Consider the following 26,522-nt stretch of genomic DNA (forward strand, 5'->3'; position numbering starts at 1 on the left):
ACAAGTTCAGAGGGGTTTTATTTGATAAAATTTTACAGAAAAAATGCAGAAACTGAAAATGTTTTCATCCTCTAGAAATTGGGAGGTTCACCACATTCCACCTAAACATTACAATTAAAATGTAAAAAAATAAAAGACACTTAAAAATCAATTAATTGATAAAGCTTCCAAATACGACCTGCAGGCACTTTGTTTTGGAATGTTTAAAAATCAAGATTAAAAAAGTTGACATCTCTTGGTTGAAGTTACAGCTGTGTTACAGTTGTTGGATCACTCTCTGCAGATCCTAGTAGTAGTCTTTGTTATAATGATTACTGTACTGGCTCCAGAACTGCTGAAGTCGCTGCAAGGTTAAGAAAATAAACATTAAAAACAGCACAAGTATACAGGAAAGTTCAATCCTATTAAAATAGCTTGTCTGGTCATTCCTCCCATTATTGACCTTGGTATAAATGCCATGAGACACTGGTTCTTTGCTAAAAGGAAGGTAATGACATACTGTAGATAATCTTTTACATGAAATAACTGCCCATTACATAATGTTTTCAAGGGCTCTCTGTATTTCATAGTGGAAGGCAAAATGAAAATGTAATTTATCCATTATTTTAAACAATAGCTGTGGCAGTTAACCAGACTTGTATTTATCATCATCCAATTTATGAGAAAGCAATAATTTTAGTTAACTATTTTTGCACAGTCACTATTATACGAAGGAAATCAAGACAGTCAATCTAGACCATGGGCAACGTGGTAATTGCCTGAAAAACAGTTTTTTAAAAATGTTGCTCTGGGGGTTATGTTGATGGAGCAGCCAACTTCATCATGGGCTCTAGCCTCCCCACCAAAAGGCAATGCCTCAAAGAGGTGGCATCCAAAATTAGTGACCCCCCACCACTCAGGACATGTTCTCAATACTACCTATCAGGGAGGAGGAACAGAAGCCTGAGGCACACACTCATTCATAAACAGCTTCTTCCTCTCTGCCATCAGATTTCTGAATGGACATTAAACCCACGAACACTACTTTTGCTCTTTTTTCACTCCTTATGGTAGTTTATATTTTATGTATTGCACTGTACTGCTTCCACTAATAAATCTAATTCTGAAATATTGAGCAGAACTTACTGTCCTTCTTCAGAATTGTGCTGGAAAATGTATAGTCTGATAAGATACTTGCTCAGGACTACAATGAATTGTCAGTGTAGAGTTTTGTATTCTGACTCTCAGACAACAACTGACACTTTTCATATTCACAAATCATCGATAAAACAGCCCAACGCCAGCATGACTACAACTACTGCTCTGAGACGAGGTCATCACATTGAACCAGGCTAAAAACTATGAAAGCCATACCTGTCAAAGCACGAGAGGTGAAATCTGAAATAAAAACTGATTATGCAGGAAATAGTCACAAAATAGTTAAACTTTAACATTTCACTCTCCTTAGCAGTAAGTGTAACTTGCCAAATAGTTCCAGCAATTTCGGTTTTATATTTCAAATCTTGCAGTCAGGAAGGTACAACCTGCCTTCAATTCTAAATGGATTCAAGATCCTCCAATTTTATTTTTAACAATGGAGCATCCATTTGTTTAACTCAACTGTATAAAGTCTGTGGGAACTCTTCTCTCAAATCTACTCACTACATTTATTATTATCATTGCTTTTTGCATACCTCAAAGTACTTATGTATGCAATGATCTGTCTGGGTGGCAGGCTAATAAAAGCTTTTCACTGCATTGTAACATGTGACAATTGTAAACCAATTATAAGCTCTCATCCCCAGCAGTTTAAGAACCACTTGCCTTTCATGGCGAGTTTAAAAAGCACATTTTGAATAAACAAAGATGTGCTGACATCAAGAATTAAAATTAATACTTCTGGCCAACAACCAAACCAAGCAAAAAGGATCTGTCTACATGCATCGATTGATAATGACACCAATGGAGTTTTATTTATCACATGACAAACAACTTTATGGTAAACATCTGCTGTCCCTCCGCCCAGTTACTTACCGCCTGCTGCTGACGGTTCCAGTTCTGTTTGTAGCCTTGACCTAGGTTGAAGTTTTCGTTCCTGTAGCCTTGGTTATAGCCACGGTTTCCCCTGCCTCTGAAATTCTGTTGTGAATGAAGAGAGATTACAGTCAAGAGATAGGGTTGTACTTTTTACACTTACTCCCTGACTTGGCTGCCTAACCACCTATTTTTTTTTCTGAAAAGGACTGCACCACTGAATCTGCATTCTCAACACTTGGCTGTTCTACACAAAATTTCCGAGTGACTTGCAAGGAGAGAGAACTGTTCTCCTTAGTTCTGTACAATAGGACTCTGATTGGAAATAACTTCACTAGTGTAGCATATGCAAATACTAGCATTGTTTCAAAAAGCAATAGTGGACAACTGCATAATTCCTGCATTCAAAGGCAGCATTGACTTTAGTGGGGAACTGGTACATCAACTTTATACAACAAAAGAGGACTTTCCAGTTTAATCTAATCCATTTCTAAATCTGACAAATGACTCAATAAATAGAAGCGATAAGGCTCAAGGCTACACTTCTTCAAACTGGGCCATTTAGGCCCCTGAAGAGGAATACGTCAATTAATGAGATCATGGTTGAAAAACACAACTTTCTCAAATCTCACAATTCCTTTAATACCCAAAAATCTATCAATCACTGATTTGCATATAATCAATAATTGAACTGCACTTCATGGGCGGAGAATTCCTTAAAGGAACAGCTTTATACCTAAAAGATAATTTGCATGGCAATGGCTAAAGTGGTGCCAAGTGTGAAGACAAGCTATTACAAAACATACACACAAGGAAATGAAGCAAACATGAAATCAGCAGAAGAACCAAGCATTACATACAAGAACAAAAAAGAAAAACTGTTCAAAGAAGTTATTAAAATATTAAAGTGAGAATGCTTATGTCTGACTAAAAAAATCAGACTACTCAAATTTTGAAGAGTTGCCATCATACGGTACATAAATCAGAATGGTAAGATTTATGGTTTACAGATTTTGTTAAAAAACTTGGGTTCAGTTTTTTTTAATGGAATCAAAGACCAGACAAGTTTTCCCTCAGGGACAAAAGAATTCAAAATGTACCTGTCCATAGCCTCCTCGGTTGTCTGCTGGACCCCTGTGGTTGTAAGATGCACCTCTCCCACTGTATAAGCCCCTGTCAATGAAACCACCCCTGGAAAAGCCAATCATTGGAGTGAAGCGCTGGTTTTGAGGATACCCACGATTCTGCTGAACTCCTCTTCTGTTAAACTGCCCACGGTTCGAACCTGTACAAAAGAGTGGAATATTCAGATTATTAAATGAATAGCTGAAAAAGAAAAACAATAACAATATTACTAACCTGTCTAGAAAGAGCAGAATATGGGATAAATTATATTGCTCTTTCAAAGAACTAGCACAGCCAGGATGGACAGAATGGTCTCTAATCACAATTCTGCATGGTAACTTTGAGAAAGTAAGCTTATAGAAAAACAATCTCAGCAAAATGTTCAAAACAACCCTCAGTTAAACGGGCATGTTATGGTTTAATGGCCTACTTCCATGCTGCATGATTCTATGAACAGTTACATCCTACAAAATACCCAATTCTCAATGGGTCCAAGCCAAGTTACATCAGGAAAAGCAAACCAACTAGATTCTTGATTGTGCTCTGGATCCAGCAACAAGTACATGGGAACATCAGTTTTAAGCACGAGTCATCTTGCTTGCAATACACCTACATTTAACCATAAAGGCTCACAGTAAAATCATGGTTACTTATACAACACACCAAAGGGTGTACCAGCAAACTAAACGCCAAAGGAAACTATCTCATCCTTGTTGTTTTTCTCTGTGCAAGCTTGTGGTTTGCTGTGAAAGGACTGAAACACAACCAATACAGTAATGGGACTTACAAGTGCTGCACAATGTTCATACCTCCTCTGTAATTGCCACCGCGGTTCTGATATCCACCACGTCCTCCTCTCTGACCACCTCTATTGTACTGGTTCATTCCACTTCGTTGACCACTTCGTCCCCGATTCATTGCTCTTTTCCCAGAATTGGTATTGGGCTTTTTCTCTGGTGGAAGGGCTGCCTTACTTTCCTCTTTGTATTTCTCAAGCAACTTCTGAGCATCTTCTTTCTCCAGTTCTGCGTAGCTCACCTCATCCAGAAAATCACCCACTTCAGGGAGCGCGAAGATACCTTGAAAAACAGGCCAATGATATTAAGAACCTATGCATCAAATGCATTATTTCCAAACTATATTCTGTCTGCATGTCCACAATGCCTTCAAAAGTACTTCAGGCAGGACAGAGTGTAAATAGGTTGCTCAACTATGGGAAACAGCACAGCCGAGCTCTGTACTCACCCAATGTCCACATGCATGCTTTCTTCAGCAAAGGCCACTGAACAGTGGCAAGACATACTGTGCAAGGAGATGCAAAGGGCACTCCAGTACCATTACTAACCACGGTCAGACGCGGCAAACATAAAAAGGCCACAATCTTTATTTCTCACAGCAATACGGTTACCAGTTGAAGCACCTGGAAGTATGAAACTTAAACTGGTCTATCTGGAAAACTTCCTCTCCCTACACTTCAATGCAGGCTACACCTCAAGAGCTCGTTTACAAAGGATATTAAAATCAAAAACACAACTAAGTATAGCAAAAGGCATTTAAAGAAGTGTTCGAATTATAACAATATAAATCAAAGTTGAGAAATGTACTGTAAACCTATAAAATATCACAAGACTAAAATTACATGAGAAAACTAAATTTAAAAAAAACCTGCACGGCAGAGTAACTGGATGTAATTACAGCTCAACCCTGAACTGATAAATTTATTTTTAAAAAAGGGCACAAAATATTTTATGTTTAGCGGTAAAACACACGTCAAATCAATCCAAAAACAGTATCTCTTCATTTTGCTCAAAAGAAAATCAGGAGATCCGAGATAATAGGTAACTAACATATATATGGAAAGATTCTGAAACAGGACACCATACACTTAAAAGATTTGGTTAAAAATAAACACATAATTGCTAAGTGCACTGTTGTATCACTAACACATTCAACGACCAGGTGTTCTAGCTCCCAAAGTAAAACTGATCAAGGCATGACCAGAATTGCACTCAAATTGGATCTACACCTTTCATTTTCAGAACAGCATGTTCTGGGACATCCTTTCCCTCTTCCTCTGCTTTCTTCTTTGAACGCTCCTTATATTCTTCATCTGATGGACAAATGACAACCGCTTTACGCTGGAAGCCTGCGAACAGGCACATCTTTCTTCTCTGTGCAGCTGCACACACATTTGTCTACACAAGAAAATTAAAAGTGTTTTTTTTGAAAAACAACTGCTTCTCATTTTGAGTTATTCAGGCACCCCTGCCGCCCCATTCTTTCACAGCATCCCATCTTTCTTAATTTGTCCAGCATCAGTTTATTTTCCACTATATACAATTCATTACAGTAAAGAATTACAAAGAGGAATGGCTACAGTAAAGATTCAATGTGCCATTTACTGGTGCTTTCCCTGTTATTGAGAACTCAAGAGCCTTTCAAGAGCCCTACCTCTAGTCCATGCTTGAGTACCAATTTCTAAATATATATCTAGTTCACTCCTTCTGTCTCTCAAACAATCTAACCTGCTGTTTAGACCATCAATAGGAACAATCTTTTCATGTGTGTTAATTAAGGAGGGGAAGAGAAGAATAAAACATAACTTCTACATACCTGATCAAGAATGTAGTTGCGCTTCTTGCGAGCAGCTATCTCAATAAACTTGCTCAAACACTGCGTAGCTTGTTGGATCAATGTGGTTAATTTACCTCTATCGGTCTTCTGAGGCTTGAAGCTCAGCACCTGAAACAGTTAACAAATGTTGAGCAGAAAGTAACCTAGAACATTACAAATGACCAGAGAACAACCAAGAATTAATTGCCTGTCCATATATTTCTTATCCAGCAAACTTATTATTGCAGTATCTTTACTTACTTCCATACCACTTTAATATGTTTAAATATATATTAAAAGGTAGCCATGTGTTCTGTGATCACATTTTATAAACAACTGTTGCATTCTATGGCAGAACAATATTAAAGCATCCAAATATCACAAAATAATTCACTGATTGTGCCTTGACCTAGTTATCTAACCAAAATAATGTTCATGTGTTGATGGTTAAAGACATATTACAGCAAGAATAAGCACAAAAGCCTAGAAACTCACTTCATACTGTAATCTGCTTGCCCCAGGGTATATTGAATTATTATAGGAAACTGTCTTTATATATTCATGTCTAGGTGTGTTACTTAGATTGACGATTTTTTAAATGCAAAATTAAAAATCTTACTGGGAAGACAAGCTTATACACCAACATGCACTTATAACATAAACAGCAATCAAATGTAACCTTTATTTTTGGTCAAACATCAACTAGTTCTTCAATTAATTTTGCTTCATTCACATGCACCTACCAAGAAACCATATTATCAAATATCTAACCTTCATAATATCCATGATGTTGTTTGTCCCCAAAATGTTGTATTTGCCTGGGTACTCTGCTGCATGCTTTGAAACCCACACTGATTTGCCACTCCCAGGTAAGCCAACCATCATCAAAACCTGAAACACAGTAAATCAAGAAAAATTATTACAGACTAATACAAATAACTCCTTCCAAATGGAACACTAATCACTATAAAAGGATCTAGTTTATTATGACGAATAAACTTTTCTTGGGCTTCCAGCCAGGTACAGGTATCGATTACAACCAACGTTTCAATGACAAATTCCACCATCTTCATCTGCCAGAGTTTATCATCAAAATGTCGGTTATAATTGATACCTGTACCCTGCTGGAAGCCCAAGAAGGATTTATTCTACTAATTACTGGTTTTGCATTGTAATTTTGCCATATCTCTAGGTTACCACACACTTGGTACTGCACAATTCAGTGAAACAGGAAACAAAAAAAATTGTGTTACATCTCTAATGGAACAGTTATAGATAAAGAAAGTACAACTAGGTGCCCAGTACATGAAAGACATATTTGGTGTGATAAGAGAATGATAGAAATGTTAATAGACAGAAATAAAGTATGGAATATATATCATGTTAAGACCTTCAACTCCAAATATTGTAAATTAATAAATATCGCTTTTGTTCTAGAGTACATTTTTCATAGGTAACTAGAGAGTAAAGATGGATAAAATAGGGCTAAGATCTAATAGAAGAGGATTAAGGAATCCAAATGATCTCTCCCTACGTTCCTTTCATTATAATAAAACTAGAACAGCAATGCTTTTTAAAAAAAACATTAAACTTACTTCACATTCTCCTTTGGTTTTCGGTCCCTTCGGCCCTCGAACGCGCTCCTCCAATGGGACTTGCTGGATGAAAGTGAAGCCTTCAGGTACAGGAAAGTATGGTGTCTCCATCTGTCCAAAATTAAACTCTACTGCACAATTGTGACAGAGAACATGTGGAAATAAAGCTCTCTCAGCAAGACAGTCTTTTTCAATCTTAAACGCAACACCCAGATCCTGTCCATTCTTGGAGTAAGAGACTTCAACTTCATCAGCATCGAAGTTCTGTAACAATCACAAAATAAGGTTGAGGAAATTTGGAGAATTTCCAATCTCCAAGTAATAACTGATAAAAATCCTTAACAGAACCTATGCTTCAATTGTATTTGGTATTCATTTCAGCATCAGCTGTAATGGGCATTACTTTATACCCAAACTGCGGCAAAACACTGAATTGCAAACTCATGCCAATATTCCAAATATTTTAACATTTATCAAACGCAAGGCATCTATTAAAATAATAAGTCTCAACAGTCCTTCAAGTTAGTAAACTGGTGCTACTTCCCTGCATTTTAAAATGCAAAAAGTGGGTGCAATAATGCAGCACAACATAAAATGGAATTGATGCCAAGATTTCTAAAATATTAACTTACCAGGAAGCAGCCAATTACATCATTTTCCCCAAACTTTTCGCCATACTCTTCTGATTTGCAATTTGAACATTTTGTTCCATTTCCAGAGTATCCAACGGAAAGCTCCTCTTCCCCTGAAAAGAGTTTCATTTAAATTCCATGAGCAATTAATGCCATTTGTAAAAGAAATCAAAGGGAGAAAAAAGGCCACAACAAAATAGTTTGAGCTCAAGTACACATGGCCCATATCTCTATACTGTGATTATTGATTCAACAGCGCTTCTCTTAAGACTATCAGGATGATGGTACGTGAAGTAGGAAGAGACAATATTCTTGGTAATCTAAAAATTATGTTTGTTATTGCAGTACTGTGGACCAGGTATACTTAATTGCCATTAGTTTCCAACTGTTAGATAAACCACATGTTTCTACAGGTTGAACCTGAATGTATTGTTTGAAAAGTGACAGAAGTGCCTTTACAGCAGGGATTTATTGCCAGTTCTACAGTGAAATGGAATCTTGGAGTAAATGCACGTATAAACTCGATTCTCTGAAGTACTGCATTTTATAGAGTTGATTTCTCCAGACTGTTTTTGTTAGTAGAGTAAGCAATGTGCATTAAGCATAAATGTGGTTCCCCAAGATTGAAAAAAAGATGAGAAAAAAAAATAAACAGTAGGAAATAGAGAACTACCAGTTTGGATGTTGAGCTTCCGTGTGAAATGCGAAAAGATGTATTTATTTGCGTCAAGCACTGGTCAAAGCAAAATTACAAGGTTTGCTGAGAAAATTAAAACAAATTCAACAGGAAGGCACTGCAAGATGAGAGAACGGGGGAAAAATCTTAGGTTGAAGTTGTAGAAAACGTTACTGATTCCTAATTTGGAGTATTGTGTGCAGTTTTAGCCACCTACCTAGACGAAAAGAGTGCAGAGAAATTTTACAAGAACGCTGCCAGGACTTGGGGACCTAACATATAGGGAAAGTTTTAATAGGTCAGGACTTTATTCCCTGGAGCGTAGGAGATTGAGGGGAGATTTGATAGATGTATTCAAAATTATGAGGGGTATATAGGTACGGTAAATGCAAGCAAGATCTTTCCACTGAGTTTGGGTGAGACTAGAACTAGAGGTCATGGGTTAAACGTGAAAGGTGAGATGTCTAAAGAGAACAACGAGCTGCCATTGGAAGTGGTGAATGTGGGTTTACGTTCAGCATTTAAGAAAAAATTGGACAGGTTCACGGATGGGTGGGCAATGGAGAACTAAGGTCTGGGTGCAGGCCAATGGAACTAGGCAGATTAATATTTCAACATGGACTGGATGTGCTGAAGAGTCATTTCTGCACTGTAGTGTTCTTTGACTGTTGTAGATTCATTAAAAAAAACAAAAATGGCACACACACCTTGCTTGGATTAACAAGGTTTTCTTCAACAAATATGAGTATCACAGGTTTTAGGCAAAATCTAGTGTTTTCTTAAGAATGGCAGTAATCCAAATGTAATTGCTGACAGGAAATACCTTTAACTAAAGAATATTTATTTATTGAGAGATACAGCATGGTAACAGGTCCTTCCAGCCCAATGAGCTTGTGCTGCCCAATTCAGATCAGAATCAGGTTTACTATCACCGACATGTGTCGTGGAATTTGTTAACTTAGCAGCAATGCATAATATAAAAGAAAAATAATAACAATAAATAAATGGGTGAATCAATTACAGTATACGTATATTGAATAGATTAAAAATTGTTCATAAAGCAGAAATAATACATATTAATAAAGTGAGGCAGCGTTCAAGGTTCAATGTCTGTTTAGGAATCGGATGGCAGGGGGAAGAAGCTGTTCCTGAACCGCTGACTGTGTGCCTTTAAGCTTCTGTACCTCCTACCTGATGTTAACAGTGAGAAAAGGGCTTGCCCTGGGTGCTGGAAGTCCTTAGTAATGGATGCTGCCTTTCTGAGACACCGCTTCCTGAAGATGTCCTGGGTACTTTGTAGGCTAGTACTCAAAATGGAGATGACTAAATTTACAACCCTCTGTAGCTACTTCCTCTGTAGCTACTTTCTGTCCTGTGCAGAGGCCACCCCCATACCAGACAGCAATGCTCTCCACAGTACATCTTTAAGTTTTTGAGTGTATTTGTTGACATACACTTACAATTAGCCTACTAACATGTATGATTTTTGAGATATGGAAGGAAACCAGAGCATCTGGAGGAATCCCATATGGTCAAGGCAAGAACAGACAGACATGGCAGGAATTGAAGCCCCATCAATGAATGCGCTAACTGCTGTGCTATGGTGCAATAAATAATATGAACCACATGTTTAAGGCATATAGTTTTAAGAAGCTGAAGCTGAGATTCTCAAACCTTTAAGTATTGAAATGATCCATTTCACTGAAATATTTAACACCATTTATCTCATTAGTTCTTGTATAACACAAGAACTAACATGCCTGTTTTTTTCCCCGTGGGTATTTGCACTTTGAACAAGTTAGATAAAGAAAAGCTCAGAAAGTAATCAACCATAGATAGCACACAATCATCTCAATCCAAGTATTCATTTTCTAGCAGATTTTTCTGGACTCCAATCTCAAAATTCAATTTCACTTTATCCCCACTACTGCAAATAAATTATAACTAAATAGTGGCAATCTGCCATCAGATATCTCAGTGCGGACGAAGAGTCAAACCTTCTTGTCATTATTTGGATGCTATGTTTATGAACTACATAAATACTGATACACCACCACCTGCAATACAATACAGCTCTAAATTCGGCAGAGTGAACTGCGAAGACTATTTTACCTTCAGTAGGCAAGGAAACCGGTATTAAGGATTCCCAGCAATTTTCCTGCAGTCAGTAGATATTATTTGTCAGTCTCATGAAAACTAGAATTACAACTCAAGTACCCTGCTACATATTCTTCAAATTTCAGGCTCCCTCTTTGCCCTATTCTGTGAGCAGCTGAGAAATGTCACATTTTTGGCAAGAGAACAAATTTCTATTTTCAGTACCATCAGGACTCTTGCTGAACTGCAAGTATCATTTTGTGGTGCTTCAACAATGTACAAACCTCAAGAACAGCAGTCATTTTGCATCCCCCACATCAGCAATCAGTGCAGCTTTAGCAATATTTTAATTATGTTAAACTGGAACCATTTCTGTGCAGCTGACTTCATCAATGAACTGGCTTGAAACTGTTTGGTTTCACACAGTGGTTTTAAAGACACGGTATTTTCCCTTCTCAATTCATGGCCTTAGTTTATGGTCTGCTGAGTATTTTCAGCATTGCTATTCTTTTAGCCAAGGGAGGCAAATTTAACAGAATCTGTTCACCTTTATGATCTGAGTTTAATAATAATGAACAATGCTGTGGTCATTCTGTAATTATATTTCCCACAGCACCCTAGACTGTAGATTCACAACACTTGTACATTATAAAAATTCAGTAATGTGCAGAAGTCTTATGCACACACACCTAAGACCTTTGCACAATACTGCTGCTACTGCAAAAAAAAAGAAAAAATGGATTTCGTGACAAATGTGAGTGATGATAAACCTGATTCTGATATGGATTTCTATTGTGGACTAAGAGTGGGAAGGAGGCAGGGAAAGGGGAATCATGACTGGGAAAATGGGGAGAGGGGAGGGAACAGGAAGCACCAAAGTGATATTCTGTAATGATCAGTAAACCAATGATTTTAATCAAATGACCTTGCCTGGTGACGCAGGGCTGGGTGTATGCACCTGTGCCACCACCACCCCCTGCCCCCAACCCTCTCCTGCTCACCCTCACCATTCCCTTCTCCTGCCAGATTTACAAACCTGCTCTCCACTCCAAGTTGACAAAAGTCTTAGGCACACTAGCTATATATATGTGTGCCCAAGTCTTTTGCTCAGTACTGTACTTGAGCCATTGCAACATTATTCAAAGTCCACTATGCCAACTACCAATCCACCGCTCTCCACGTTTCTTTCTTTCTAATACACCTCCACAAAATAGAAGTTATTCATAATCAACTCATGTGGTTAATGCACACGTCAGGTCTTAAGCATGTGGCCTAGCAGGTAATGGAGCCCAACTAAACTAGAAATATAGGAATTTCACAGAAGGCATATCCCTAAAGCAAAATACAACAATGCTTGAAATCTGAGTAATTCTAACAACAACAAAAAAATTCCATCTGAGAATTGTGTCTACGTACTGATGCCAGTTGACCAGAGTATTTCCAACAAAAACAGTTCCATATTTGCTCTAATATTAAGAGGGGAGAGGGAAAAAGATACAGATTATGGGGTAGTAGAAAATGAACTCACCAAGCAACATGCTGTAGGAAGCCAGTGACCAGCCAACCCTCACCTCATGTGGGTCAGCCTGATCTGCTGGCAAATGCTTAACTGGTATCTTCTCAGTTACCTGTTGAGACAAAATAGTATCAGTATTGTTTTGTGGCTTTTAAAGTAAAATGGTGGTACAGGCTAATAATAAGGGCATTTACCTTCATCTCAAAGCAGATTTTGCCTTTATTTACCCCATAAGAAGCTCTTCCACCAGCCCAGAGGTACGCAAAACCTTCCATAGTCAAAGGCATTGCGCCAAAACGATCTCTATTGATCTTAAAGTGCAAATCACAGTTATCTAGAAAAGAATATAATATTTGTTAGCACTTTAATCCATTACCAAACATAAAAGTAAAATTATAAATTTTTAGTACACATTGACAGACATGCACACATTTAACTCAAGAAACATAGCCAAAGGAACAAATGCAGTATTTCAAATCCAAAGTCTGGAAGTCAAGGCCCTCTGCGGTAATCTAAGGCCAAATGTTTTTGTGTCCAAATCCAAACCTACTGCATACTAAAGTCAAAGACGATGGCCTTTTTGGGGTTAGAGGACTCTGTACGTGTGTGGGTAGGAGGGAGGGAGGAACAGGGCTTGTTTTGTTGCTTGCTGTGTTCTGTATTGTTCTGCTGGGGTCTTTAGGCATGCTACACTGGAACAGAATGTGCAGCACACCGTCAGGTGCATTGGTTGTCAATGTAAATGAAGTATTTCACATCATCTTTCAAAGTACATGTGATGAGTAACTAGTCTGGATCTTGGCAACATCAGTAACTGATCTGAAAGAGACTGGCGCTGAAGAAAATTAATACAACCCTCAGCCTGCGCCAGTTATTTAACACATACATAAGGATGGTTAACATTAATCTTCTTTTTCATCCAGCGCTAAGTTTACACACAGCACATTATAATGGGATTAAATAATTACTTTTTAAAAAATCAACAATTTTAAGCCATACAGTATGCAAGTCACAAGAGTAAGTTACCACCTCCACAAAGAAAACAACTTAGTTACCTACAAAACATCTTTTTATTGAAGCAGAAAAATGAGACAAATATGGAAACAACCTACACTGGGTCACCAGCTAAAGGGTGGAAGGGAAATAGGCTAGAAGAGATATCTGGCTTTCCCATCAATTATTAAATGATAAATACAAGCTGGGAAGTATTCTAATACAAAATATACTAAGTATTCTAATACAAGATACTTCCTTTGGAGAAAAGCAGATCAGAGACATTTGGCCCATCAGGTCTGCTCTGTCATTCCATGATGGTTTATTTATTATCCCTCTCAACCCCAATCACCAACCTTCTCCCCTTAACCCTTATTAATCAAGAACCTATTAACCTTCACTTTATACCCAAAGACTTGGTCTCCACAGTTGCCTGTGGCAATGAATTCCACAGATCTACCACACTCTGGTTAAAGAAATTTCTCATCTCTGTTCTATAATGGATGTATAATAAGGCTGTGCCCTCTGGTCCTCGGCTTCCTCACTTGTGTGGGATACTCCTCCAGGCCCCACTAACCTCCAATCTTAGGCTATTGTTTTAAACCGTAACATGACCCTAGTTAATAACGAACACAAAATCTAGAGACTCAACTATCCAACTCCATACACTATTTCAGAATTAGAGCAGATAGGAATTGGGGCATACATATGCAGCATAGCATGCATGTGTAGAATATATGGCAACTTCATTGCTGATATTTACTTAGTCTTAGAAAAGTACAGTATAGAAATAGGCTCTTTAGCCTATCTAGTCCATGCCAACCATTTAAATTTTACTCCTGTCAACATGCACTGGAACCATAGCCCTCCACACCCCAGCCATCAAACTTCTTTTAAACATTGAGTTCAAGCTCACATGCACCACTTGTGCTGGTAGATTGTTCCACACTCTCACAACCCTCTGAGTGAAGAGGATTCCCTTCACGTTTCTCTTAAACTTCTCACTTTTCGCCCTTAAACCATGACCCCTGGTTGTAGTCTCACCTAGCCTCAGTGGAAAAAGCCTGCTTCCATTTACCCTATCCAGAACCCCTCATAATTTTGTATACCTCTATCAAATTGCCCCTCAATCTTCTATGTTCCAAGGAATAAGTTCCTAGCCTATTCAATCTTTCTTTACAACTCAGGTTTCCAGGCCCCTGCAACATCCTTGTAAATGTTCTCTGTACTCTTTTAACCAAAAGAAAGAAATGGGTTGTCAGTCATTAAGTCTCAGGGCAATAAAAGCTTTCTCAGATTGGAGCTTGCAACTCCCATAGTAAAATCTCACAATACTTCTAAATCAGGCCTACTATGGAACCTGAGGGTTTTGGTAGCATGACAATTTCATTCTTGGAAAGAAATATTGATGATTGTAGTGGTGAAAAGTTATTTCTAGATCTTTGAAAGATAAACAGTTGTTCACAACTTCCAGTAATTTACATTTCCAACTGATGTTATGTTATCAGATTCAGTTATTTGAGAGTAATGAGTGGAAGATTACAAAAATCCTTAAAATGATGCTTTCCTGACTTGAGGAACAGTCAAAATTAGGATGGAGACAACCCCCCCCCATCCCCAAAGAAAGACTGCGCTAAACTGATGAGCAATTCAAAACAGAGCCATCAGATTGCATGTAAAAGAAAATGAGACGCAAGACCACAAGATATAGGAGCAGAATTGGACTATTTGACCCATGGTGTTTGCTCCGCCATTTCATCATGGCTGATCCATTTCCCTACCAGCCACAATAGTGGCCTACTCTTGTATCTATGTCTTAGTACACTCACATGTATCCAGGGCAACTACAGTATCATCAAATTCCTCCTCATCTTCTTCCACTGGGGGCAGGGGAGATTTAGACCTGCAAAAAGCCATACTCATTGATTATAACTTTGTACTTAACAGAACACAAACAAATGATTAGAAACTGAATACACATTATTATAAGTACCGCCGATATTTGTTCTCCTCAATGTACTCAAAGTAACCACGTCCATGATCTTCATGAGGCCTCTTTACTCCTTTGCGATTTTGCTCTTTACTCTTATTAGTTGCCTGTTCAACTTGGCTGTCTTTGTCTACAAAAAAAAAGTGAGTTACAAATTGTCAACGGATACACTCCTGGATTCTGAGGTCAGTGGCAAAATAAGGCATTCACTATTGATCTTGGAGAAACAACTGTCTAAAATGATGCTACATTCATAGACCCCCCCCCCCCCACCCCACTGCCTCTCTAACCTAGGTTACGCAACTGCCTATTTTATCAGATCCCTCAGATCCCTGATAATTAGTCAAAGATAGCATTACTGAGGCTATTCAGCCAATTATTTTGGAGAACTCTTCCAGGTAACAAAGCAGCCAGTTTATAAAAATGACTGGAACATAAATGAATAAAATTATAGAACTAATATTTCTTCTTTATTTTGAAATTAATCCTTATAGAGCTCAACAGGTTAGAATCAAAGAGGGAGTTCCCCTGACTATTGAGCCTAGAACCAATGGACTATACAATTTTGGACAAATTTCTTTGGAATTCTCTACTCCTAGGGTTAAAGAATCTCAGCATAAGATCAAAGCAAAGCTGTCAGGACTTCTAGATTTTCATGATCTTAGTGGAAGTATCAATGGTAGTTTATATCAACTTCTGCAAAACGTGCTGAAAACACCTGAAAAGCAGTGCACAATGTGCAGGAGGAAATGAATCACTGAGACTAACTACTGAGCTTACAAAACGTACACGAGAAATTGTTCAACATCATTATGTTATGGATCTTTCAATGGCCATTCAAAATGAAGCTGCATGGACTAGATGAGCCAAAGGGCCTGTTTCTGTGCTGTACTTTACTATGACTCTATAATCTGGATTACAATCTCCACAGTTCCATGAAAGGAGACGGGAAGAGGCAGCTATGGTGACAAGAACAATGTATGATTTAACTATTTAAATTAAACACAAGTTGTTAGACAACTAAACTGATTTGCAAAAGTTAATTATCTTTGTAATTCTTATGAACTACCTGTTTACTTCAGATTTGATTTTATTATTATGAGCTATATTATTGCACATAACTAGGAAAAGACACATTCAAAGCTTTTTAAGTTTCATTTCCACATGGCAAGTTTATGCACTGGGCACAGAATACACTAGGATTAGCAGATTACTGTTCTTGTATTACATTTCTAGAACTGAGGGGACATTTTGAACCTTTCTAGATTATTTGTAAGATGTACTTAATTAGTATGACACCCTGCAACCATGGAAGAGGTTTACACATCTAACAATCTGATAAACACACTGTACAGCCTATTTAAACAGCTTTCACTGTGCTTAATTCTAGATTCTCATTTTACTAAACATAATTTATGTGGCTAGTTCCATGAAAATGTTACCACCCTTGAACACCCCCCTCCAGACAGCCTACTCCATAAAACAATCCTAATAGAATCATCACCCCCATTTTGCTGACGGGGATGTTCAATAACTGAGAACACTCTAACTAAAAGTCTGCCACTTGCTTCAACCTTGAAAATATATACAGCTTCCCACGGTAATTTCTGGTCCAAGAACTGAAACATCCCTTAATTAGAAGAGTAAGTTTACATTGAACAGCAAACAGGAAACCACTTGAAAGTGGACAAATTCACTTGACGTTGCTACAGAAAGAATATTTTAATTCACATATTTTAGTCATTACCCTGGAAGTGATGTATCACATTATAAAGACTTATTGTTAATGCGGTTTTAAAATGGAAGACTGTTAGAAAAATGCAAAATGGATTTGAAATTGGTTCAGAATCATTAAAAGAGGGAACTGATTCTTTCAGACCTCAAATCTAAAAACATATACATTATAAACACATTACTGCAAAGTAAGAGTGTGTGGATTAAATACTAGGCAAACAAAGCATGACGAATAGATCTAATACTTCTCCCACCTCACTGATTTACCCCTTGGTGTGACAGTGAAAAGGCCGACAAGATAACCATGATTGTATGATTGGGAGACTGAAATAGGACAAAGCCATTTCCAAAAATAGTCCTTGCTTATTAATAACCCTTTTCCAAATTTGGGAACGGCTGCCTGTTCAGCTTTAGTAGGGTACTACAAGCAGTTATAAATAATTTGCAGGTGTTCCCAACCCGTTTTATGCCATGGACTACTACCATTAAACTGGACCCCAGGTTGGGAACCCCCAGTAGAGAGATAGATCACACTACCATTTAAAAGGCAATTTAACCTGTCAAAATGAAAGAAAAATGAAGCCACTGCCAAGAGCATAATGTTCATTTATCTTCAATTCCACAATGGAATATGCACTTCAGACTTTTTGATTTGCACTATAGAACCATTTTTAATTTTTAAAATGCAGAAAAGCTAGATTTCTGCAGTAAAATGACATGTGGTCATTTAGCAGCCACCACAAATATATAAAAAGTTTATGTCTGGAAGAATTGACCATATCCTGACCACACTAAATGCATTTGTGGACTTGGCAATGCACAGAATACAGCTGGATCACACAGGGATGCCAAGTAAGTCTGTCTTTTCTGAATCTGAAATCCCTCAAAAACACAATATACAGAACAGGCTCAGTGAAGCCCTCTGCATTAGCAGAGCACTTTGGAACAGCTACCTTTGCTTCAGAGAATAGGAATTGCAGCCAAAATGCATAAATAAGTTGCAGCTGACGGCATATCGATGTTACAATGAGTAATGTGGAATCTACTACAACATAGCCTTAAATAATTGTTTGCCATGCTCGAGTAACCACGAGGATCTATGAACTTCTTACCAATTTCCTGACCTGGGTTCTGCAAAACACTTCAATATTTTCTTCTGGTGTTCAAATCTCATCATAAACTTATCCCTTTATCTATCTACACCTACTGCAGAGACCAAAGATCATTTCCAAATATAATCACCTACCACATGCCCACATGCTCTAGAATTACTTTGTAAAATCTTTGCATCTCTGAATGTGGTTCAAATATTAAATCTGGTTTATGCAAACATTTAGGCACATTTATAACGTATCTTCTATCATATGCCTTACTTGGCTCCCTATACTATTCCAACAAAACTTATAAAACAGTATTTAATCTTCTGGCTAGGCATCTGCAGAACTCAACTAACTCAGATAAGCAACATATCCCTTGTGCCTTAGGATTTGAAGTTAAGATGAAATGTCACCAACCTACACCACTAATCCATTTTCTTTCACCAAATCTTGCCTGTTCTATCAGCATCCTTTTTAAAAATACAAACAACTGGTGTCAACAGTTCCTTAATTGTTTCTCTCCTTAGCGTCCTATTCACCTCATTTTACTTTTTACACAGGCAGATCAACTACTATTAACTAACCTTCAACATACACTTTCAGCTGGCACCAAAACCTCTTTCACTTTTTTCTCATCTCCATTTCGCCAAAGACATTACTCCAACCTTTCCATAACTTTGAAAATTTGTGTTTCTAAATTTCATAGTTCTAATGTAAAGCCATGTTAGCTTAACTCTCTCTCTTTACAGGTGCTGCCTGACCTGCTCAATATTTCCATGTTTCTTTTGTATTAGATTTCCAGCATCTGCAGTCTTGAGCTTTTTTTCCTGACGAGACATGCAATTGTGATGCAGCAACAACTAGGTTTGGTATTCTCCAAGTGTTCACTTTTGCTCCAGCTTGAACTAAAGTTCAACAACCAGTATCATCACACAATGAGAGTCCCTGTGGCCTCTGTCGGTCGTGGTCGACCATGGGTACTGCGCCTCTGGTAGTCACTGAAGCGAAGCTGGAGTGGCCTTTCCAGGGCGCAAGCCAGGGCAGAGTTGATATGGAGATCCGTCTGTTTGTTACCCATGCAGTGGGACCCCCCCCCCCCCCATGCTGAAGACGGGTCCAAAAGGAATGACGGAAGTCGATACAGTTTGGTGCCAGCAGCATCACAGGAGTTGCCATGCCAGTGCTGGGTACAGCAGCCAGCCGCCTTCGGGACTCTGAAGATTCCTTGGGGTTTACTCACAAAGCCGATTAGAGTAGCAAGTAAGTTTTTATGTATGATTCTCCCATGGCAATACAATGGATTCTGGTTAATTGGGCCAACAGTTAATAGAGGCAGCTGCTTATTTGGGACAACTTTTAAATAAAACCTTGTTGAAAAAATAGTCTGGATTCCCTTCATTTATTTGGGATACTGCGGCACTTAATTGGGACAGGAGACTGTTGCCAAACTGTTTCTAACTAGCGTAGGTCACATGCATCTGCATGGACATTGTATCTAGAGTAAACTGTTTTTAAATAGCGTCACTTGCGTGTGTTTGTGTTCAAAAAAATGACTTTGTCACTGATAGCAAGTAATAAGCACTAAGACAATTCAGAACAGTTTTGCTTACTGCGGTTTGAAACATTCAGTCTTGGAGATGCCAGAAACAGTTGGGAGTGAAAATGAAAATAAGTTTTGACAAGTTAGGAATTACGAAGAATTTGAAGGTATCAACAATCATGTAGAATGTAACAGTGAAATGAAGATTTTGAGAATGCAAATGCTGAAAGTATTGTACAAAGGCAGTCCATTATCTGTATTAGGTGTCTGCGCTGATTTTGTTCCTTTACAGTCATTCAAAAGTACCCTGGATAAATTCCTCTGTTGATAACTATTAGGAACTAATATACAGTTTTATAGTACTACAGTATTATTGATAGTGTTCTAATTTGTTCTGGAACTCATTTAAATACATGATTTGTTACTTAATAAACAGTAGTTGTTTTTTTTTCATGTTTACCTTTTGAACTGCACTGGATTTCAGTTAATTGGGACATACCAGTACATTTTGGTCCAATTAAGCGACCATTCCAATTAGCTGAAGGATCATGGAAATAGTTAACGGGCATAAAAAAGGCAAACTACCATTTAACTAAGTAAGTAAGTATGTACTTAAATGAAATACAGAATATATTAGAACACTACAAATGCTACAACAGCACTATAAAACTGTGTATCAGTTTCTAATAGTTATGGACAGAGGAATTCAGTGTACACTGCTGTGTTCTTTTGATTGACTGTAATTGAACAAAATGGACAGACACCTAATGCAGATAATGGGCTGTGTTCATACAATGACTCTAATGATTGTAACCTCAAAATTTTCATTTCATTGTAACATTCAACATGATTGCTGATACCTTCAAATTCTTCGTAGTGCCTAACTTGTCAAAGCTCATTTCCATTTTCACTCCCGGCTGTTTCTGGCATCTCCAAGCCTGACTGCTCGAAACCACAGTAAGCAAAATTTCCAAAATGCATTACTGCTCATTTCTTACCAACTAACAGTGACAGTAACTGCTTTTTGAACACAAATACACATAACTGGTGCTATTTAAAATATATGTACATATACTATTTAAAATCTGTTCGCTTTAAGCACGGTGTAGTGCCTAAATGCCACACAAGTGCACAACACTTAAGCTAGTTAGAAACCGTTCAGCAACAGTTTCTGGACCCAATTAAGCAGAAGAGCATCCCAAATAAATGAAGGGAATCTTGGCTACTTTCTTGATTAGTTTTTGTTCTTTAAAAGTTGTCCTAATTAACCAACCAACAGCCCAATTACTGGAATCCATTGTATTCACAACATGGGGCCTGGTATCTAATTTTATAACTTTTGCACCATAAGGCCTTAAAATATTGTATGGACAAGATGTAACTGATTATAATAAAGCATAATTCATATACTTCATTCATCATCATAGAAAAGTACAGCACAGGAACAGGACCACCAGCTCATCTACTCCATGCCAAAGCATTCAAATTGCCTACTCCTATCAACCTGCACCAGGATCCTAGGCCTCCACACCCCTGCTCTCCATGTACCTATCCAAAATTATCTTAAACACTGAAATCAAGCTTGTATGTACCACTTATGCTGGCAACTCTTGACACCCTCTAATGACCTTCTGTTTCCCCTCAAGTTCCCCTTAAACCTTTCACCCTTAACCCATGACCTCTGGTTGTAGTCCCATCAACCTCAGTGGTCAAAGCTTGCTTGTGTTTAATCTATCTATACCACTCATAATTTTGCATACCTCTATCAAATCTCCCCTACAATCCCCTATGTTCCAGGAAACAAAAGTCCTAACCTATTCAATCTATCCTTTTAACTCAGGTCCTCTAGTCCCCACAACATGCTTGTAAATTTTCTCTGTACTCTTTCAACCATATTTACAAAAAGGCATGTGGTAAACTTGCATTCATCTGCTGAGGCACTGAGTACAAGGAGTTGGGATGTCAAAACATTAGTTAGGACATATTGTGTATTATTCTGGTCTAGTATAGGGACAATGTGATTAATCAAGAGGGTGCAGAGAAGACTGGCAGGAACTAGAATGCTTGAGTGATGAGGAGAGATTGGATAGGCTGGGATTATATTTCTGAGAGCAAAGGCAGCTGAGAGATAACCATAGAGGATTATAAAATTATTATTGACATAAATGAGGATAAATAGTTTTTCTCCACAGGGAAGAAGAATCTCGAACAAGAGGGCAGAGTTTAAGCTCAGAAAGATTTAAAGGAGACACGGGGCACTTGTTTTTCACACTGAGGGTGGTGGATATCTGGAACAATTTGCCAACGCTGGTAGCAGATGCAGGTAGAATACAATGTTTAAAAGCTATTTGGACAGGTGCATGGACAGGAAAGGAATAGAGATATGGCAGGCAAATGGCACTAGTGCAGCGAGGCATCTTAGTTGGCATGAAAGAATTGACCCAAAATTCACCTTATTATCATTTTTGAGATTCAATATACTTAATATTCATGACCAACTGGGCAGAATACTACAGGGTTAAAAACTTAGGTAACACACAAAATGCTGTAGTTCAGCAGGGCAGGCAGCATTGATGGAATGGAATTAGTCAACGTTTCAGGCTCCAAAACTTCAATTCCTTTCCATAGGTACTGCCTGACCTGCTGAGACTCTCCAGCATCTTCTGTGTGTTACTCTGGATCTCCAACATTTGTAGAATCTTGTGTTTATGTTAGAAAACCATTAAATGCAGATCTGATTGAAATTTATCATGGTTTTAAACTTGAACCACCAGAAATAGCTGTATGGCCTCCCTAAATACAGTTAGTGATTTGATTTACTTTTGCAATAAAACTGTTTCAAAATCTTGATGGTCAGTGCATATTATTGGCCAGTGGGATAAAAGAAGCTACATCCTCAAATCTTATTAATGGCAACACAAATAGTCCTCAACTCTATTTCACAATTCAAGACTTGGTTTCTTGGTTCTACCAACATGCTCTTAGTGCAGGATTCAACAATTTCCTAGTTCCAACATGTCCACAACACCTCAATATCAAAGTCCAAATGATGGAAATGAAACCCAATTTACCTCACCTTCCAGACCCCTTTTGGATGACATCCATGACTGAACAACATTCGTCTGAACTGTTAGCTTAAGTACTGTTAAACATATTTTTTGAACACTAAAACAGAAACAATTTACAACATCTATGGTACGATGAGAGGCACTGATAGTGTGGACAGTCAGAGGGTTTTTCCCAGGGCTGAAATAGCTGCCATAAGAGGACACGGGTTTAAGGTGCCAGGGAGCAGGTACAGAGATGTCAGGGGTAAGTTTTTTTTACTTAAGAGTGGTGAGTATGTGGCATGGGCTGCTGGCAACAGTGGTGGAGGCAGATACGATCGGGTGTTTACAGAAACTTTTGGATAGGTACATGGAGCTTAGAAAAATAGAGGGCTAAGGTTAAGCTAGTAATTTCTAAGGTAGGGACATGTTCAGCACAACTTTGTGGGCCGAAGGGCCTGTATTGTGCTGTAGGTTTTCTATGTTTCCATGGTATTTGCGATGAAGCCCGGATAACACACCCACACTTTCAACATCATCTATCCCAACATCACGATACAAGACTCCAATACAACCACTAATGGCTTATGCTGTCACTCATTTACATCTAGATCAACGATAAGAGTTGCCGTAGCCAGCATGCCCATGGCTAGCTACTGTCCCTACTTTGTGTATGTCTATAATCATCAAACCTACTCTGGATGAAGTGCTAACATGCAGTATCCTTGCTGACCCAGTGACCAATGGTTTGAAATTTCTCTACTTTCCAAACTCATAGAACAGTGCAGCACAAGAAAAAGCCATTTGACCCAAACCTCCCATTTCACATTCTATTCTTCTGTCCTTTGACTCAATCAATGAATCAATTCACCACCAGAAACCACAAGTCACAAGCTTGGCAATTCCTTTCATAAACAAACATACCCCTCAACCATCAGACTTCTGAACCAGTGGGAATCACTTTCCTCATCATTGAACTGTTCCCATAACCTATGGACTCCCTTCAAGCACTTTTCTTCTCATGCTATTGATAACTGCCCTTGAACGGAAAATTCTATATAAAAAAAAAGTGGACACAGCCCAGTCCATCATGAGAAAAGCACTTCCAACCATTGAGCTCATCCACATGGTGCACAGTTGTAGTAAAGTGACATCCATCATCAGCAACCCCACCACCCAGGTCATGCTCTCTTCTCACTGCTGCCATTAGGAAAAAGGTACAAGAGCCTTAGGACTCACACCGGCCAGTTTAGAAAGTTACTACCCCTCAATCATCAGGCGCTTGAACAAAGTGGATAACTTCACTTGTCCAATCATTGAAATACTCCCATTACCAGTGGACTCACTTTCAAGGCCTCTGCATTACATGCTCTCAATATCTTTTTGCTTATTTATATATTTTTTTGCATTTCAGCTGAAAGCCCTAGTTGGGCAATCATTGATTGTGTTATATTTGTTAAGTTTACCCATAAGAAAACGAACTGGTGTCGAGTAAGTCTTTAGCAAACACAGAGCACACTGCAGATGCTGGGGGGTCAAAGCAACATGTACAAACAAGCTGGAGGAACTCAGCAGGTCAGGCAGCATCCGTGGAAACAAACAGTCAACATTTCGGGTCGAGACCCTTCGTCAGGGCAGTGGCCCTATAAAGAAGGTGGGGGGAGGGTGGGAAGAAGGCTGGTAGGTGCCAGGTGAAAAACCAATTAAGAGGAAAGATCAAGGGGTGGGGGAGGGGAAGCAGGGAGGGTACAGGTGTCAGGGTGAGGCAACACTTCACTTGTGAGTCTGTTGGGGTCACCTATTGCATCCAGTGCGGCCTCCTCTACATTGGCGAGACCCGACGCATAATGGGGGACCGCTTTGTCGAGCACCTCCGCTCCGTCCGCCACAACAGACAGGATGTCCTGGTTGCCACCCACTTCACCCATTTGGATATGTCCATTCACGGCCTCCTCTACTGCCATGATGAGGCCAAACTCAGGTTGGAAGAGCAACACCTCATATACCGTCTGGGTAGTCTCCAGCCCCTTGGCATGAACATTGGATTCTCCAACTTCCAGTACTTCCCTCCTCCTCCCTACCCCCATCCCATTTCACTCTGCCTCCTCCTCCAGCTACCTATCACCTCTCTCATGATTCTGCCTCCTTCTACTACACATAGTGCTTTCCCCTTACATTCCTTCTTCACCTTTCCTGCCTATTCCCTCCCCCACCCCTTGATCTTTCCTCTTACTGGTTTTTCACCTGGCACCTACCAGCCTTCTACTTCCCACCCTCCCCCCACCTTTTTGTTAGGGCTCCTACCCCCTCCCTCTTCAACCCTGAGGGAGGGTATCAGCCCGAAACGTTGACTATTCGTTTCCACGGATGCTGCCCGACCTGCTGAGTTTCTCCAGCTTATTTGTAAGTCTTTAACAAGAAGCTGCACTTGGGACGCAGTAAAGAAACACGCTTCTGACACTCAACCACCGTTTTGCTCGCCCTCAGAGGGAGAAGGGAATGTTCGGCTTATTCGAATTAACAAGTATATTCTTATTATAATGCATAACAATTTTTTTTTCAGTTAGAAACAACGATAAAAGATCATCGCGGCTGCGGCGAGGTCCACACGTGTCGCTTTTCCTTTTCTGTGCTCCCATTTCCCTCCTTGTAAGCGTTTCCACTTCGCTACTCCATTTTGCTTTCTCTATAATCATTCCCACCCTCTCCTCCATTTTCTCGACCCTCCTTCACTGCCCATCCTCCGCTCCCGATGCTTTGCAGCGGATCCCATTTCGCCGCCCCCTCTCTCGCAGCCTCCCGCCAGCTCACATGTGTTCTCGGGCAGCCGGAAATGACGGCCGCGGTTACCGTTCAAAAAGGGCGCATCCCATCACTCCCACCCCCCCCCCCCTTTCCCCCGGGATATGGGATAAATAAAGGCCGAGGCCGCCATCTCACCTTTGCTGGGTTGCTGGGGGGTGGCCTCGGGAACGTCGGCGGCCACGTCGCCCTCCGCTGGCCGGTGCTCGGCTTCGGCGACCGCACTGTTTCCAAGCTCCATTGTTTCGTCTCCCGCCTGATGCTGGGGCTCGGCGGGCGCCGCGTGGGGTTGGGCCTCCGCCATCCCGTTCGCCTCCTCTTCTTCATCCTCCTCCTCCTCCTCGCCTAGGCCGCTTTCACTTTCGGCCGTCTTGGGTTCGGCTTCCGAGTCCGCGCTTTCGGCCCCCTCCTCCTCCAACTCGTAGTCGATGGTTTCCCCTGTCCCTCGGGCGGTCTCGGCCGCCGCGGCCTGTTGTTGTTGCGGCTGAGGAGGTGGCGGGCTGGGCTCTCCACAGGCCTGGACTTCGACCAGAGGCCTAGGAGCTTGCTGCTGGCTCCGCGGGGCGCCGTTCAATCCCGGTCCAGGCCCCTCGTACTCCGCTTTGTCTCCGATCTCCGCCGCATCCTCCTCCTCCTCCTCCTCCAGCAGCGGCTCCTGCTCCACATCGTCGGCCAACACCGCTTCGGGCAGCTCGTCCAGGCTGACGGAGGTGTGGCCGCCCTCCTCCTCCTCCTCCTCCTTGCCGTTTTCCCCGGCTTCCAGCGGCCCTTCGTCTCCCTCCCCCTCCATCATCTCCACCTCGGCCTCGCTGTCGAGGGCGGCCTGCAGCCGCTCCTGCAGCTCGGCCTTCAGGCCCTGCACGCTCAAGCCCCGCCGCTTCAGCTCATCCTTGAGCTCGGGCACCTTGAGTTTCTTCACGTTGATCTCGCTCATGGTGGCTCCGGCCTCCGTGCACTCGCGGTTCCGATCCGATCCGACCCGACCCGCTCGCCGCTCCGACCTCGAGGCGCCGCGCAGGCTCAGTGGCGGCAGCGCCGTGTTACCGTAAACC

At 40.1% G+C, this 26,522-nt stretch overlaps 1 protein-coding gene across 1 annotated transcript; it reads right to left on the minus strand.

The window, feature by feature from the left end:
- On the minus strand, window positions 1-26,498 carry hnrnpua (heterogeneous nuclear ribonucleoprotein Ua). The gene is made up of 14 exons (XM_073050450.1): window positions 25,609-26,498; window positions 15,254-15,380; window positions 15,090-15,163; window positions 12,462-12,601; window positions 12,280-12,379; window positions 7,979-8,091; window positions 7,347-7,610; window positions 6,523-6,642; window positions 5,752-5,880; window positions 5,165-5,333; window positions 3,948-4,217; window positions 3,114-3,298; window positions 2,014-2,118; window positions 1-343 (listed from the first exon to the last, which is right to left on the minus strand). Exons 1-14 carry the CDS (start codon window positions 26,402-26,404, stop codon window positions 287-289), a joined length of 2,649 nt encoding a protein of 882 aa, XP_072906551.1. The 5' UTR covers window positions 26,405-26,498; the 3' UTR covers window positions 1-286.
- Between the last annotated feature and the right edge of the window lie 24 nt (window positions 26,499-26,522).

This window comes from Hemitrygon akajei, chromosome 7 (assembly GCF_048418815.1).
Source record: "Hemitrygon akajei chromosome 7, sHemAka1.3, whole genome shotgun sequence".
In the NCBI taxonomy this organism is placed as follows: Eukaryota; Metazoa; Chordata; class Chondrichthyes; order Myliobatiformes; family Dasyatidae; genus Hemitrygon; species Hemitrygon akajei.